The sequence below is a fragment of the Macaca nemestrina genome, chromosome 12 (genome assembly GCF_043159975.1).
Source record: "Macaca nemestrina isolate mMacNem1 chromosome 12, mMacNem.hap1, whole genome shotgun sequence".
Classification (NCBI taxonomy): Eukaryota; Metazoa; Chordata; class Mammalia; order Primates; family Cercopithecidae; genus Macaca; species Macaca nemestrina.
The window spans coordinates 124,440,646-124,456,418 of NC_092136.1; the positions used below are offsets into that span (position 1 = coordinate 124,440,646).

At 52.9% G+C, this 15,773-nt stretch overlaps 1 protein-coding gene across 1 annotated transcript; it reads right to left on the reverse strand.

Moving 5' to 3' along the window:
• Positions 1-1,594: 1,594 nt before the first annotated feature.
• LOC105476278 (roundabout guidance receptor 4) lies at positions 1,595-15,463 on the reverse strand. Its single transcript, XM_011732053.2, has 18 exons — positions 15,114-15,463; positions 14,340-14,669; positions 13,941-14,098; positions 13,625-13,745; positions 13,212-13,339; positions 12,883-13,111; positions 12,506-12,618; positions 11,628-11,796; positions 11,265-11,450; positions 11,094-11,136; positions 9,038-9,174; positions 8,671-8,934; positions 5,108-5,215; positions 4,736-4,877; positions 4,355-4,591; positions 3,842-4,200; positions 2,417-2,623; positions 1,595-2,289 (listed from the first exon to the last, which is right to left on the reverse strand). The coding sequence occupies exons 1-18, from the start codon at positions 15,181-15,183 to the stop codon at positions 2,267-2,269; spliced, it is 3,024 nt and encodes a 1,007-aa protein (XP_011730355.2). The 5' UTR covers positions 15,184-15,463; the 3' UTR covers positions 1,595-2,266.
• Between the last annotated feature and the right edge of the window lie 310 nt (positions 15,464-15,773).

Here is a 15,773-nt window from a genome sequence, read left to right on the forward strand (position 1 = left end):
GGAAGCCCCCAGTCCCCATGGTCCTGCCTCACTCAGCCTCTCAACTCCCAGTGGCCTCCAAGTAGAGCTGCTGGGTTTGAGGGATGAGTACCTCCTTTTAAGCTCTGCTTCCTGCGGCCCTGTCATGCTCTGTAGCATCCCCTCCACCAACTTGTGGATTCTGCCCCTGACCGAAATTTCCCGCCAAGGGAGGAAGATGCAGGCCTGCCTGCCCTCCAGCGCCTCCTGTGGCCCTGGAAGTCCTGCTTGGAGGTTCGTCTCTCCGTTCTGTTTTTTTCTTTGAAGGGTGTTCCCAAGGCAACTGTGACAGGTGTTTCTGCCTTTTGTGGAGTTTAGCAACTTTGTCTATTTTAAGAAACCATCTGGGATGGCTGAAAGCAGTTGTCTCCTCAGGATGGGTGAAATCAAGGGGTTAATTTGATCAAGTCGGCCTGGCCTGCTTGCTTTTTGGTTTTTCCCTTTTTCCATGACGCACAAGGCTTTGGTAGCTGAAGGAAACAATCTTCACCGGCTACTTTATGGATAACATTCATAGGTCACCATGAGAATGGCGCTACAGTCATTTTTCAGGAACTTGGGACAGCTCTTGTCCAGCACAAACCGATCGAGACCACCGACCTTTCAACTAGACCTCTGCAAGTACTCCAGGGGTGGCCTTTTGACATCAGAGGGCCAAAAACTCCACCCTCAGATCACAACACAACCATTTTCTTTTCTTTCTTTCTTTCTTTTCTTTCTTTTTTTTTTTTTTTTTTTTTTTTTTTTGAGACCGAGTCTCTCTCCGTCACCCAGGCTGGAGTGCAGTGGTGTAATCTCCACTCACTGCAAGCTCCACCTGCCAGGTTCGTGCCATTCTCCTGCCTCAGCTTCCTGAGTAGCTGGGACTATGGGCGCCTGCCACCATGCCCGGATAATTTTTTGTATTTCTTTTTTAGTAGATATGGGGTTTCTACTAACACGGGGACCACCCGTGTTAGCCAGGATGGTCTCAATCTCCTGACCTTGTGATCTGCCTACCTCCACCTCCCAAAGTGCTGGGATTACAGGCGTGAGCCACCGTGCCCAGCCAGCACAACAATTTTCTACACATATATCCTTATGAAATGCCATGAACCCCAACTACACTTGGGCAGAACGAACCTATTACGTAAATTTTCCCCACTCCCAATCACCCTTCCCCATGCCTTAGACTATCCCACTTCCCTCAGCCATAAATATCCCTAAGGCTTATCTTGGGGAGGTGGATTTGAGAGCTGTTCTCCCACGTCCTCACTCAGCAGTCTTGCACATAAATCTTTCCTATTTTGCAAAACTTGTCACAGTGATTGATTCACTGTGCGCAGGCAGACGGGCCCTGGACCTGGCGGTAATATAAGTTGCCAGGACCAGCAGACCCTGAAACTTCCCACCCCTGCCCTTCCTATATTCTGCTTAAAATTTGGTGGATGAACCTATTCTTCCTTTAATTGCAGAACAGAAATGTGTTCTCCCTGAGTGTCAATGAATGCCTGATCCCTACCTAATGCAGGAAACTCTTGCCATCTCTCCAGGTGCTCCCCTAAAAATGGTGCTCCGAGGAATGATCTCACAGAACTCAAGTCTTGACCATTTTATGATATCAAATATCTTAAGCTCATAGTGACAACAGTACAAGGACGGTGCTTTGGACCTATGGCCTCACACTTCCCTTCCTTCAGCATCCTCCCTAGACCCAGCCTTGAACCCGTTGCTTGGCATGAGGTAGGGCCTCAGTGCCTCAGTGGCATTCATAATTATTTTCTTTACATGGTGAAGTTGGGAGAGAGTTGAGCTTTTCTCTAGAGGAGGGGCCTAGGTAAGGCTGAGAGGGGGCTCCGAGAAGCTCCTTCCTCCACAGCCCTCTCCCAGCAGCCACTGTTGTTCTCCATGAAGGCACCTCTGGCTCCTCTACTTCCTATGATCCAAATGGGTGGGGACAGCAGGAGACTGGGCTGTTCTTCCGGCCAAAGCGACCTGGTAGTGGGAGTGGATGGCACAGAGGAGAAAGCAGTGGCTAGGAGTCAGGTGGAGATGATGTTTTGCCCCCTGAGGGCTCCAGGTCAGCTTTGCTCTGATTTTGTTTTCACTTGTTTTCACAATCCTGGAGGGAGAAGTGTCCAGAGGCTTGGGAAGGTGGACCCCAACTGCGGAGAAACACAGGCCAAGACCCACACACCACAGCCCAGGTCTTGTGGGTGGACAGGAGAAGTGGTTCTGATTCCCGTCTGGGCAGTCTCAGGGACACAGTTCAGGAGTAATCTACAGGAGAAGCTGAAGGACAGTGGAGTTATCTTCCCTGCTCCTTATCTCCCTTCCCCAATGACAGGCTTCCTCCTGGCTTCTTCCCAGAGGCCCTCTGGTCAAGATGGACACATTAGCCAGGAAGACAGACACTCACCACCAGCCTTGGGCACAGGACAGTGGAGCTGACTTCTCTGGGAAGAGATCCGAGAGTCAGGGGACCAGGGAGGCATCCCCCTTCCCAGCAGCTGGGTGTGGTTGACCTCCATGTCTTCCAACCAGTCTGGCCTCCACTCCCACAGGGGCAGGGAGAGGTTGGGGGTCAGGAAGATGTCATCCCTTGGGGAGGGAGGTGATGAGGCATCTGTCAGGGAGGGTAGAGGTGTCTGTGGGGGGTTGACCTTCAGCCCCTAGGGGCCAGTTTAGTACAGGAAGCTTAGGACCAGCTCAGGGCATGTACCCAGCCCTAAACATAACCTAGCCCCAACTCAGCCCATCAGTCCCAGAGGCCACATCCCCAGGGGCCTGATCCATTTGTTTCTTTAGGGAGAAGTGATTGAACTGTTTCCTCCCAGCCCAGCTCTGGCCTTCTATCTGCACTGTCCTTGCACATCCCCATTCCCTGGGCATTCTTCTTCTGCCATCATGGGCACCTCTGTCCTGGATAATCCTTGCCCTCCCATTTAGCACAATCCTGGTTGTTTTTCTTGGGGGCAAAGGGTAGAGTTAGGGTTAGTAAAATGGGGATGGGGGATCTGATGGTGCATGTGGGGAAGGGACACCAAGCAGCCAGGACCCTGCACTACCTTCTACTGACATGGAGATAAAGGTCCCACTCTGCTGGGAATGTCAGGGGTGAGCCCAGTGGCTCCTCAGCCCCAGCCACTGACAGGGCAGGAGGATGGAATTGGAAGAGGATGGAGCAGCCTTTCATGGAGACTCAAGTCAGGGTAAGAGGGGAGTCCTAGAGGCAGGAAAATGGACCTACAGTTGGCTGCCTTTAGAACTGGACAATTTAGGCCAGGCTCAGCGGTTCACGCCTATAATCCCAACACTTTGGGAAGCTGAGGCGGGCAGATCACTTGAGGTCAGGAGTTCAAAACCAGCCTGGCCAACATGTAACCCCGTCTCTACTGAAAGTACAAAAAAAATTAGCTGGGCGTGGCAGCTACTCGGGAGGCTGTAATCCCAGCTACTCGGGAGGCTGAGGCAGGAGAATCTCTTGAACCTGGGAGGCGGAGGTTGCAGTGAGTTCAGATCATGCCACTGCCTGGGCAAAACAAACAAACAAACAAACAAAACAAAAACAAACAAACGAATTGGACAATTTGTCCTTGTTCTGTGGGTGACCTTGAGTAAACTAATAAAACTATCTGACTTAACGTTTCCTCATTGGGATAAGAGGGATAAAGAATATTCCACATAGACTTTCAATATTAAATGTATGCAAAGCACTTATCATAGTACCTGAGATACAGTAATCGTTCAATAAAACTAGTTGTTTTAACAACGATGACATTATGATGGTTGTTAGAAAGGCGAGGGGCATGAGTGAGGAGTAAGATGAGGAGACCTCACCTACCTGTGAAGACGCAGTCTGCCTCCCTGGGCTCTAGACCAAAACCAAAGCTATCCACTGCCACTGCCAGGGCCCGGGCAAAGTGGGCATCAGCGAGGAAGGAGCCATCGGAGGAGCTGACAAGGCTGGCTCTGGCGCTGGCAGCATTGTCCTCAGAGGCTGAGCCCCAACCATTGGCTAAGGAGCCCTCGCTGGGGGTGGGGGTGAGGCAGGGCCGGGGTGGGCACAGCAAGACTCCCCCCTCGGACCCCACCCCTCCTCCGGTCCTGTCCATGCCCGTGAACTCTGAGGCTGTTGGGGTGCTGATATACCCATAGGTGGTGGGGGGTGAAGGAGCTCTTGGCATGGGAGAGACGCTGTTCCTAGGGAGATGCAAAAGGGGAGACAGCAATGGTTTGGGTGGAATGGGGGTTGTAGTAGCAGAAAAGCCCCAGTTGAGGGAGGGCGGAATGGGTGGAGAGGCGCGTGCTCCCGTAGCTTTTCTGTAGTTCTTTGGCTATCTCTCAAGCCACTCACCTGGGAGTCTCCTCACCCTCACTGAGTTCCAAACACAGGGCTACCTCCTCAGGGGTCAGCACGCTGTCTTGATCCTCCCCCAGGGATGACAGTGAAGAGCTGGACAGGTGACTGGAAGCTGGGCTGGGGCCAGAGAGGGAAGAGGCCTGAGGGCTAGGGGGACTGCAGGGGCTAAGGATGGGAATGGGGGCTGTTGCCAGCAGGATGGAGGAGGGAGCCTGTGGTGCCACCGGAGGCCTGATCAGGGTGAGAGAGTGACGGCACAGTGGTTAGTACAGCTCTTCAAGTCCTTTCTCCCCTTCCCCAGCCTGTCCAATCCCAGTACACACTCCCCACACCCCCTCTCTCCCAGCCCTGCTTCCGGACCCCATACCCTCTTACTGGGTCTGTTGACTCTGAGTTTGGGGAGTTTCATGAGGAAAGAGGGGTGCTGGAGGGAGAGGACGAGTAACCAGCTCATTTGAGGAGCTGAGGAGTTTCGGTCCCAGGGCCCGCCAAGCAACCAGAGCTTGGGGCACAGCTCCTGGGGAATAGAAGCCTGGTGTGAGAACTGGCATCTCCATCTGCTCTGGAGCTCAGCCTGCCGACCCCCCCACCAGCCCCCTTAGCTACCTGTCCCCTACTCCATCCAACCCTCATCAGCCTCCTCAGGGAAAGGAGGATGAGCCTGTGGGAGGGGCCTGGGCTGGTGAGCCCCTGCACCCCTACACCCTATCTCGCCCCTTCACTTCCATTTCAGGGACCTTCTCTCACCTGGGCTTTGGGAAAGGTTCTTGGAACCTCTATTTCCCAACTCACAGGCCCGGAGCTCCAAGGGTTGGCTGCCCCGGAGCAGTGGGGAACTGTTGACATGCTGCAGCTCTGCAAAGAAAGGGTTGGTGGTTGCGGGGCCCAGGATGGACCATTCAGACCCCAGCTGCTGTCTCCATCTTCAGTCTTATTCAATTCAGCCTGCAGGACCCGGAACCCAGAGAAAAGAGAGGGAAATCCCCCTGAATCCCTTCCACACCCCCATCTTCACCCAGCAGCTGCGATAGGGTAGAAGGAGCACTAGGCTTGGAGTCAAAAGACCTGCCCAGCTCAGCTGTGTGACCTCAGCGCAGTCCATGTACCTTTCTGAGTCCCAGTTTCATGTGTAAACAACCACTTTGAATGATGGTCTTGACAATTAAGTAAAACAGATTGTGCAAGTTCTTGGCCTTGATAGATACTTTAAAAAACAACTTCCTTTTCCTTGACTGTATTCATTCCAATCTTCCTGATCTCTATACCCTCACATTGCTACTCTCATGAATTTTGGCTCAGTAAGAAAAATACTCCTTCTTTTCTTGGAGAGAATCTATGAATTTCCATTTCTCACATTGCAAGTATCTCACATGGCTCTAGATAGCCCTGCTCTGGGAAACTCGACTGTCTCTCACTTGAAAGGTGGGGTAGACTGTCAGGTTGAGCTGAGTGAGTAAGACAAAAACAGGGATCGACACACAATGTCGGCTGTGACAGGAGACAGTTGGCTAGTAGGAAGAGGAACTTCAGAGTAGGAAAAGGTATTGGTCTTTGCCAGGGAGGCAATGCCCTGCCCATAGCTATTCAATACTTTTTGTTGAATGGAAGAACGAATGCATGGGTGATACCAGAAATGTGGATATAAACACACGGTGGGAAGAATCACCTACAAGATGGAAGCTGTCATCTGGCCCACATGGGCAGTGGAGAGACAGGGCTCTGAGTGAACTTTCACAATGGAGAAGCTGGAAATGAAAGAGACAGCCCCAATTGTGTGCAGTGACCTGTGATCATGCTTCTTGGTCAGGCCAGAGTGCAAAAGGGATCTAAGTTTAAGCCAGACAGGAATAGGGTAATAGAGGAAAGAGATTTTTCCAGGACCAGGAACCTGAAGACCATCAAAGGAGAAAAGAAACAGCCTTTAGATTAGTGTCCCATGACCAGAAGCCCAACTAGGAAAGGGTTTCCCATCTTGGTGGACCAGGGACTAGGCAGGACCCTCAGGGTAGAGCTATCTAGTCAGTCTCGTATCAGAGATCTGGAGGCCACTATGGGCAGCTTCAGAGCAAGGAAGTGAGCCAGGCTTTGGCACTGACCAAGACCCCATTTATGTACTAGTGGCCAGACCTTCTGATCCTTTGGGATGGAAACTCATCAATGACTAGACTCCCTCCATCAAAGTTTCCTTTGGTACTTTGGCTGTTTGGTTTTTGTTGATTTTCTATAGCTTTCATATGACCCAGGTAGTCCTGGGAGCCAACTTCTGGGTTGGTGCGCCAACTCTGCTATCATCAGCTTCGTCTTGTCTAGTGCCTGGCTTCTTGACTAAGCTCCGAAATGTGAGCACAAGTTGGTTGACTGGTTTGAGTGGAAAGGGAAAGAAAACAGCCAGGCCTGGAAAAGGCCACTTTTATCCTAGCCTGTTTCACTTCCTCTAAGGGACCCTGGTAACAAAAGCCATCCTCCTACATTGCTTGGAGTTACTTGGACTTTAGTTTCAATTCTAATTGAATAAACTATACAAGAAAAATGTTATCAAGGTGAAAGGTTGAAACTCATTGGCCAAATTGCAATAAATATTTGTTTGAATAAAATAATGAATGAATGAGGTTATTCAGTGCATGTATCTGGCAAAGTGAGCAGAACTAAGAACCTGTTATGATGGACGAGAGACAGGAGGCTGCAATTGTGAGGATATCAGCACTAGAGAAGAAACCCCAACTAAGGCCAAATAATAAGAAAAAGGAACAAGCAGATAAAGGGGAGTGGGGGGCAATGGGAGAGGCTGCCCGTTTTAGAAGAGGAAGAAACAGCAGTAGAATCAGCTCCATGGCTCTGCAGAAGACCATAGCATGATCTTGCTGCTGCTGAGGTCCTGGGAGGTAGAGGTAGAATATCTAGTGTCCACCAGCCAAGGAGTTGCTGCGGTTGACCTATCCTGGGGACAGTGGTGAGATGGGGCTAGAGTGAGGAGAAACAGGGAGTGAAGTAAACCACAGGCTAGGAAGCTTCATCTCCAAATTGGAACCCTTCTTAAGAACTGGCTGTAGAAAACCACTCACCTCTTTCCAGTAGCATTACTGTTCTATGAGGGGCTATCCTTTCCATTAAAGTCGGTGTAGTTCTTCGTGGGAAGGCTGTTTTTCAAATGAGACTATTCAACCTCTTTTTATCTGGTGTTTCATTACCACCAAGGATTTATAATCCAATAGCTCTGAGACAAAGCTGGTAAGAATGCCAGCTTCACTGATATTTAGAGTCATAAAATTCTGGATATTGAACAAGCTCTTAATTATCTTAATCTATCTTTGTCTGATTAAAAGTTGGATTAAATCCACTTAAAAAAAAAGACTTGGCTGCAGAACACTTGTCAGGTCTTACTTATCAGTACAGAAGACTCAAGAAGACAGCGGGTGGAGTGCAGGCCAATGTTCTGCAGGCCAGAAATAGGAAAAAATACTCAAAGAGAGAATCAGATTTCCTGAGGGAGCTCCAGAGAGACTCAGAATCGCCCTCAGAGGCAGACTATCCTGCCTTCACGTTTGAGTCCTGTAGCTAATTACTTGCAGAAGTTTGAACTAGTAACTCAATCATTCTGGCCCTCTTCCTGTCTGTAAAATCAGAGAAATAGTAGCCAGCCAATCTATTGTGAGGATTAAATGAAGTAACAAATATAAGTAAAGCACCCAGTATATAGTCATTGATCAAGAAATGGAGGCTATAATTATTTTTTTCTGGAAAGTCAAAGAAGGCAGCTGGGAGTCAGGAGAGAAACCTCTCCAGAAAGGAAATGCCCATTCCTCTCTGAGAAGTGAGTTGGAAGTCGGTGCCCAAGCACACCTGTATATAGTACACCAGGAGATGAACTCATGGGAGCCTGAGGCTTCGTGGCAGCACTGGTCACATTCCTCTAGGCTCTAGCATTACTTGTATGCTAGTCAGCACTTTCGTTAGGCCCTGAACCCTTAGAAGTCAAGGGCTGTATCTGGTATCTCTTGTGTTCCCCATGTCTGGCATGCAGTGGTGCTTATTAAATGTTTGCTGAGTTGAATTGACTGCAGAATTAGGGCTCACTGCTGGTGTAGCCAAACTGAAACAAGAGGACAGTGCAAAAAGCTGAGGCTATTGCACCCCTAGCTGAGTGCTCTGGTGGTAGGAGAAAGAGGTCTTGTGTCCACCTGGAGAGGAGAATGGAAGGAGGGTATGGAGGTTCACCTCACTCCAGGCTTTGAGGTCTCATTCCCATCACATTCCCACTCCTGGGCCCCTCTACCACCAGCTCAGGCTACGTCTATTCTCCCTCTCCTTACCCTGCTTCTTTTTGGCCTTCCAAGCCTCTGTAGGTGCCAGAGACAAGCGTGGAGAAGAGAGTCCCCTGTGGCTGCAGAGGCTGTCTGAGCTGGAACAGGGGCTGGAAAGTCGGGCCAGCTGGGGTGGTAGGCGCCTGACAGCTGGGACCTGGGGACTTGGCCTGGCTGGGGGACTGGAGGGCAGCTCAGCGATGAGGGAGCCATAAAAAGTGCTGGTGTCTGGAAGCAGGGGCACGCCGGGGCTTCGGGAGTCCCAGGAGAGCACTGTGATATAAATGACAGGAGGAATTATGTTGAGCATGTCCCACTCTCCATCCCTGGGATCACTGCCCCCAGCTAGGCCCTTGCCCCCATTGAGCATGCTCACAGGAGCGACGACAGTCTAGCGGGTCCCGGGGGTCCGCCCCCAGCCTACTGCTGAGGCTGCTGCTGCTGCTCAAGTCCCGAGAGCCAGAGGTGGAACGCCAAGTGTCTGCCAACCACTGGGAGTCACTGTGATCCATCCTGGGGCAGTGGAGGGAGGGGGTGAGGCCGGGAGAGACAGGGAGAAGTGAGAACCTTATTGGCCAAGACCTCCTGTTCAGAGGGCAGCAGAAGAGGGCAAGGAGTTGGTGGTATCTGCTTTATCCTTACTACTGCTTCTCAGCTTTTCACAGACTCCTTAAGATCTCTGACCCATCCCCCAAACTCAGCACCCCTTTCTAATCCTGGATGAGGGGAAATCCAAGTCACCCAGAGCTGGGAGGTAGTAATGACAGACAGCTATGTTTGCTGAGGTGAAAAGAAGACCTGAAGACAAATCTGGTTTGACAATCCCTATCTGTCACAGCTTAGCTTGGGTATGTACATCTGTTGTACTTGGGTAAATACATCCTCTCTAAGCCCCAGTTTTCTCATCTGTAAAATGGTAACAATAAGACCTTCTACACTCAAGGCTGATGGTCTGAGTTTAAATGGGGGAAATCTGAGATCACTCAGCTAGCAGAGCAGGAGCTTGCTCCATGGATGTTGGCCTCTGGCTGCCTGAGTGATCTTTTAAGAACAGGGATCTGAGCAAGGAGTTTCTCTGCATAAGACCTTCAACGGCCCCTCATTTACCACGGTAGAACCCAGGGACCTAGCATGGCTAACAGGACTCTCCTTGGTCTGGTTTCCAACTCCCTAACTATATCCTTTGCTCTGACCCATCTCTCACCCTATACCCGAGCTAGAACAAATGGTTTGTCTTTCCCTATGGACATATCTGGCTATTACTTGCTGCTTCATTGCTTTTCCCTCCACCCTCTTCTTACTGTCAGGGTACTGTGGAATCTTCTTTCTCTTATGTTTTTCCACATTGACCCCCTCCATGTGTCTTGTACCCACTTCTGCGTGGCCAGTACAGGATTGCACTCATATCCCCTCATGCCTGTCTCTGCCTACACTGAGAGATCCTATTCCAAAGGAATGAATGAACCAAAGATCAGAATGGAATCTCCCTCCAGGACAGAGCAGGAGTTCCCAGGGAAGCCAGAGAAAGCTTAGGGCAGAGCAGACAAAGCCAGGAGGTAGCTGAAAGAAAGAAGACAGTGAACTCAGAAAAGGTCAGAACACAACACCAGCCGGCTTGGACCCCTGCTCTGGGCTGAGGACCTGACAGTGAAATGGCAGCTCTAGGCCTGGATGTGCTGGCACACAGTAGGTGCTCAGTAACTTCTGTGGATAGATGCAGACCTGGAGTGGAAGCCTCCCAGAGGAGATCTAATGAAATAAAGAGCCAAGAAAGCAGACAGAGAGATGAAGCGGTTACTTAGTACAGAACTCAGAGAACGGGAGCAAGAAGGATGTGTTCTCTATCAGCACGATGTCCCAAAACTGCAGACTTGTCCTGGCAGCCAAATATACCGGAAGCAGAAGGGCCTATGGGCAGATCCTGTTTTTGAGAACAGTGAGGAAGAATCTATGATGTAGGCACCGAACAGCCTCTGCTGTAGCTGCGGGTGGATTATGATGCGGGCGCAATGGCTCAGTGAGAGAATTACTGAGTGCAAAGGCACTACTTGGTAGACCTTGGGTGCACACATAAGATGAGACATTCGAGCTGGTCGTCTCATGCTGATTATTCTCCACCTAGCAGGGTTAGGCAGCAGGAGAGGTGGGGTGACAAGAGCCCTGGACTGGGGATTCAGAAGGCCAGTCTCTAGTTGGGCAGCCTTGAGCAAAGTCACTCAAGTTCTATGAGTTTCAGTTTACTAGTCTGTCAAGTGGTGTGATAGGAATATTAATGACAGAGAAATGAACTCTCAGTTGGAGTTACAGGAGAGATTCATGTACGAGAGTCCCAAACTGCCTGGCAGGTTGACTAGTCCTCCGTTCTTCTCTGTTGCAGCTCCACTGTCCCTTGCCACCCTCCCTTACTACAGACCTCCCCCTTCACCTCTCACCTGTGTTTTAGGATGGCGTCCTTACTGGTATATCTGTACAGACCTGGGAGAAGGCAGGAGGAAGGCTAAATCCAGAGGCTGGATCACCTGGCCAGAGATCCAAAGCCCCTGCACCAGTCTGACTGGATGCTGAGGAGGCCTGTATATGTGTGGGACCCCTCAGAATCTCACCTGGGCCCAGGTGCACCCCAGCTCGGCGCCGGCGGTGGATACACACAGCGGTGCCCAGAAGCAGCAGCCAGAGCACAACACCACAGGTGGCAATGACCTCAGGCTGCTTCAAGGTGGCCCTCAGCTGCTCCAGGGTCCAGGGACCATGCTCACTGGGTTCTCGGGTGGCTCGCTCCATGGCCTGCTCTGTATGGGATGCAGAGCTCAGGGGGAGGGGGAGTCGAAGCAGTGAGGGCCTGGCAGGCAAGGGGGAAGAGCTGGAAGTGTGAGGTAGGAGCAGGGAGAGAGGGAGGCAGGAGCAGGGAGAGAGGAAGGCGGGATGCAGGCTGAAGGGTAGGGCGGGCCTGTGGGCACTGCTCTCACCTAAAAGGAGGCAGACAGGGCTACTGGGTTCTCCAGCTCCAGCACCAGTGACTGCAGCCACTTGCACACAGTAGGAGCCTGGCATGCGGGTGGCGATTTCCAGCTGGGTCTGCTCACCAACCACAGTCCAGTTGGCTGGGGGCAGTGACGTGTTGCCCAGGCTCCAGACCTGAGGCACAAGAAGAGGTGAACAGCTGCCCCAGGCACCATCCCAGAAGCTAAGCCCTTTGTCTGCAGATCAGACTCCAGGGATGTGGTTATTTGGCCCTGCCATCCACTTGGGGAATGCACCCAATTTCCTATTCCCCTCCTATTCTCCCAGCCAAGTGAGAGCTACCTCTCTCTAGATGAACAGAAGAAGGGCAAAAGCAATCTGCTAAAATACATGTAACATAGTAGTTCTCAAACAACAGCAGCCTTCCAAGTCACCTGGAGGGCCTGCTAAAGTATAGTTTGCCAGGCCCGTCTCTGAGTTTCTGATTTATTAGCCCTGAGAAAGGATCTCAGGGTTTGTGTTCCTAACAAGTTCCTGGGTGAGGCTGATGTTGCTGCTCTAGAAGTCACACTTTGAGCACCACTCCCTTATTCACAGCCTGGTTTGATCTAGTCTGTTTCTTATTCCTGTGGCCTTAGCCCCACTTTCCATGTCTGTACACTGGGGATAATACCCCACGGTGGACTGTGAGGTGAAACGGGATCAGGGAGGTCAAGTGCTTGGCAGGGTCTGGCACAGTGGGTCCTTGCTCAGCAAAAGAAGGTTTTCTTTGCTTCTCTGCCCAGGTGCCTTTCTCAGTGCACAGAGCAAGGGTATGCAGAACTCTAGAGAAAAGAGATGTCCTGGCAGCACTAAGAAGGGCTATGTCAGTTTGTGGGGGTACCTGGTAGCCACGGATGATGCCATTGTGGTTTTCAGCAGGTGGTGGGACCCAGCTCACAAGGACACTGCCATTGCCAGGTTTTAGGGTCACCTCCTGGGGTGGGGCACTGGGCACTGGAGGGGTGGAAGAGAGGCTATGAGGGGCTCTGAGGGAGAAGACGCTAGGGAAAGGAGCTGGGATGGGGGACACAGAGTCAGAACCCCACCAAGGAGACAAGAAGCCTCTCGAAGCTCTGCTGGCCTGGCCGGGGCAGAAGGGAGTTCCAGAGTAGGACCCATAATCTCCCCCCAAGACTGAAGCAGAACAGTCCAGGGGCCCCCAGATAAGAAGGAGTCAGAGGGCATATTTGTTGGGTTCCAAAGGGATCAGGCCCTGACCTTTTTCCGGCAGCCTCAGGAGCAGCACGTTGCTGTCAGGGCCTCGAGCCCGGCCGGAGGATGGTCTCACTTTGAACTCATAGTCTTGGCCCCAGTGGAGGCCTCCAAGCTCTGCGCTCTGCCAGCCGGCCAGCAGCTCCTCTGCCCATGGAGCTCCCTGGTCTCCCGGGGCAGTCTGGGTCCTGAACAAGGCCGTGTAAGATTGGGCAGGTGCAGCAGGGCCGCTCACCTGGGAAGGAGTTGCGAGGAAGGGCGAGGGGTCAGAGAACTCAGGAACAGCCCTTTCTTGAGCTCTGGACTGGCTTTCACCCTTAGCACCTGGCCCTTACCTTCCAGCTGAGCCACACAGCCGGTCCAGGCTTGGGGCCCTTTGCGGGGTCCGGGTTCAGCAGTGTCACATTTTCCAGCTGAATTCGCACAGCCAAAAGCTCCACAGGCTCTGTGTAGTCCTGGGGCTCTGGGGGGAGGATGAGGCTGGGCTGGGGCCTACAGGCCGGAGTGACAGAACTGAGGTGTGGAACATCCCTCAGCCAGGGAGGAACCCCAGGGAACCCGAACTCCCAGAGTCTCCAGGTCTTGAGCATTCCGATTTCTACTCTAGCAGGGGGGAACCTCCCACTACATGAGACCCCCAGCACTTTGACCCTGACCCCACATACCTTAACCCCAGCCCAAACCAGACCATACCACCCTAACTGGAGCCCGCAGCCTGGCCCTGATTTTAGCCGACCCCTGTCCTTACCCTGGATGGACACCCGGGCTGCGCGGCTCTCCCTGTGTCCTGCGCTGTTGGTGGCCACACACATGTAGGCCCCTGCGTCACTCTTCTCTGCTCTTGCCATCAGCAGGGACCCCCCGGACACCTGTCAGGGCCAGGTTCACTGTGAAGTCTCCTACGTGGGGAGGGGCTCTGAGCTGGGGGGAAATTTGAGGTCCCCCTGCTCTCCCCTCCTTAAATTCTACTGGAGGATGCGGGGCTGGAGGGCAGGTCAGTCCCTCAGGGTGTGCCCAGGTCTGCCCAGGCCAGGATGAAGTGTGGGAGAGGGGGCCACACTTACCGTGTACCTTCCGGGCTGGAGGACCAGGGGTTTCCCATCTTTCCACCATGAGACTGTGGGCTCTGGGTGGCCCCAGGGCGGCCCACATTCCAGAGTTAACTGCTCACCCACCACAGCTACCATGTCCCGAGGCTGGATCTGGAAATCCTCCCGGAGGACTGTGGAGAGGATGGAAGGTGACAGGGAGCAGGGCCCAGGCCTCCTCTCCCTCCCTTATCACTCTTGCCCCCTTCTGCTTTGCCCACCTTCCTGGCCTCCCATTTTGGGCCAGCCCCACCCCAGCTTGCCCTCCCAAGCCTTGCAGCCCGGGCCTCTGCTCTCAGATGTTCCCTTGAACATTCAATTCATATGTCTCCACCCAGGTTTGCCCCACCCTGAAGCTCCCCTCCCAGACCTCACCAGCCACAGAGAGCCGAGCGCCTCTGCTGACTGCTGTGCCCAGCCGGTTGCTGGCCTCACATGTGTAGACACCAAGGTCTGTGGACAGGGCCTGGCCATCGTGGGCATGTCCCCGGGCAGGGGGCTGCAGCAGCAGAAGGGTCCCATCAGGCAGGAGGTGGTGTGGGTCTGGGGGCACCATGCTCAGGGGCTGCCCATTCAGCAGCCAGCGGATGGTGGGAGGTGGCTGGCCCGAGGCTTGGCAGCTCATCCTGGCAGGGCCAGGGCCCTGGAACAGCTGGTCTTGCGGGTGGACTAGGATCTGGGGCGGGGAGTCCTGAGCCATGCCTCCTGGGAGGGAAAGGGAGCAGAGCCCAGTCTGATCATCAGCAACACCCCAAATTCCTGGCACCCCCTCATCTGTCTTCTCTTGTGTGTGAATTTGCCAGATGACCTGTACTCTGAACTACTGAAGGCTGCCCCTCAAAGAACGAGCTAGCTGGTAGGAGAGAGGGACAGCATGCACAGCATCCAGACCAGGGCTTGCATAGTATGTTCTCTCTCTCTCTCTCTCTCTCTCTCTCTCTCTCTCTCTCTCTCTATCTCTGGCGTGTGCGCACACGCACAAACACACATACACTTACACACGTTAATCATCATCATCATCATCGTCATCATCATTCTCATCTCTGGTCCCCCCACTGCAAAAGGGAAGCAAGCAGTCAGCAGGCCTCTTCTGCCCTGAGCAGGCCTTGGATGGAGGGAGCATGGGCCAGGAGAGGGAGAGCAACTCACCCATGATGAGCAGGAGCAGCAGAGGCCGGGAAGCCCGGGACCCCCGGAGGCTTTCTCCTCCAGAGCCCATGGCTACTCTCAGCCTTCTGTCCTTGTCCCGAGCACTTTGTCCTGCCGCTCTGAGCTCACAGCGAAGAGGGAAGGAGGGGCGGGGTGGGCTGGTGGTGGTTGTTTGTGACCGAGACTCTGCCCCAGGAGGGAAGCGGCTTTGAGGAAACCGATGCTTCCTGCCTGGCCCTCAGTGCCTTGGAGAACTGGGAGGAGACCAGAGGCGAGAAACTCTCTGACCTCGACCCTTTAGCTGTAACCTCCGACCCTAACTTCAGCGCTAAGCTTTATCTCATGATCTAGTCGGGGATTTCTTACAGGGTATCTTTACACTAACCATAACTCCAATCAGAGCCTTAATCCTCTATTTAAATCTTATCCCTGGATCCCAATCCTTATCCTTTTGCCACCTGCTAGAGAGGAATGAAAACCCCAGGAGTCTCAGGACACAGCAAGAAGCTGAGGACAGAGGGCAGTGGGGCTGCAGGCTGGGGAGGCTGAGTGAAGTGGAGCAGGGGTGGATTGTAACACCCTGGTCCATTTCCCCAGGGGCAGATGAGCCAGGGGGTGGGGTAGAGTGGGAGACAGGAAGGACTCAGAGCCTCTGGGACA

Bases quoted from the DNA above. Each gene is read 5' to 3' on its own strand.
- LOC105476278 (XM_011732053.2), bottom strand. From the start codon at position 15,183: ATGGGCTCTGGAGGAGAAAGCCTCCGGGGGTCCCGGGCTTCCCGGCCT. The intron at 11,797-12,505 runs GTACCCCCACAA...CTTGTGCCTCAG, and splicing joins GCATCATCCGTGGCTACCAG to GTCTGGAGCCTGGGCAACAC. The intron at 11,137-11,264 runs GTGAGATTCTGA...GCCTTCTCCCAG, and splicing joins TGGGGTGCACCTGGGCCCAG to GTCTGTACAGATATACCAGT.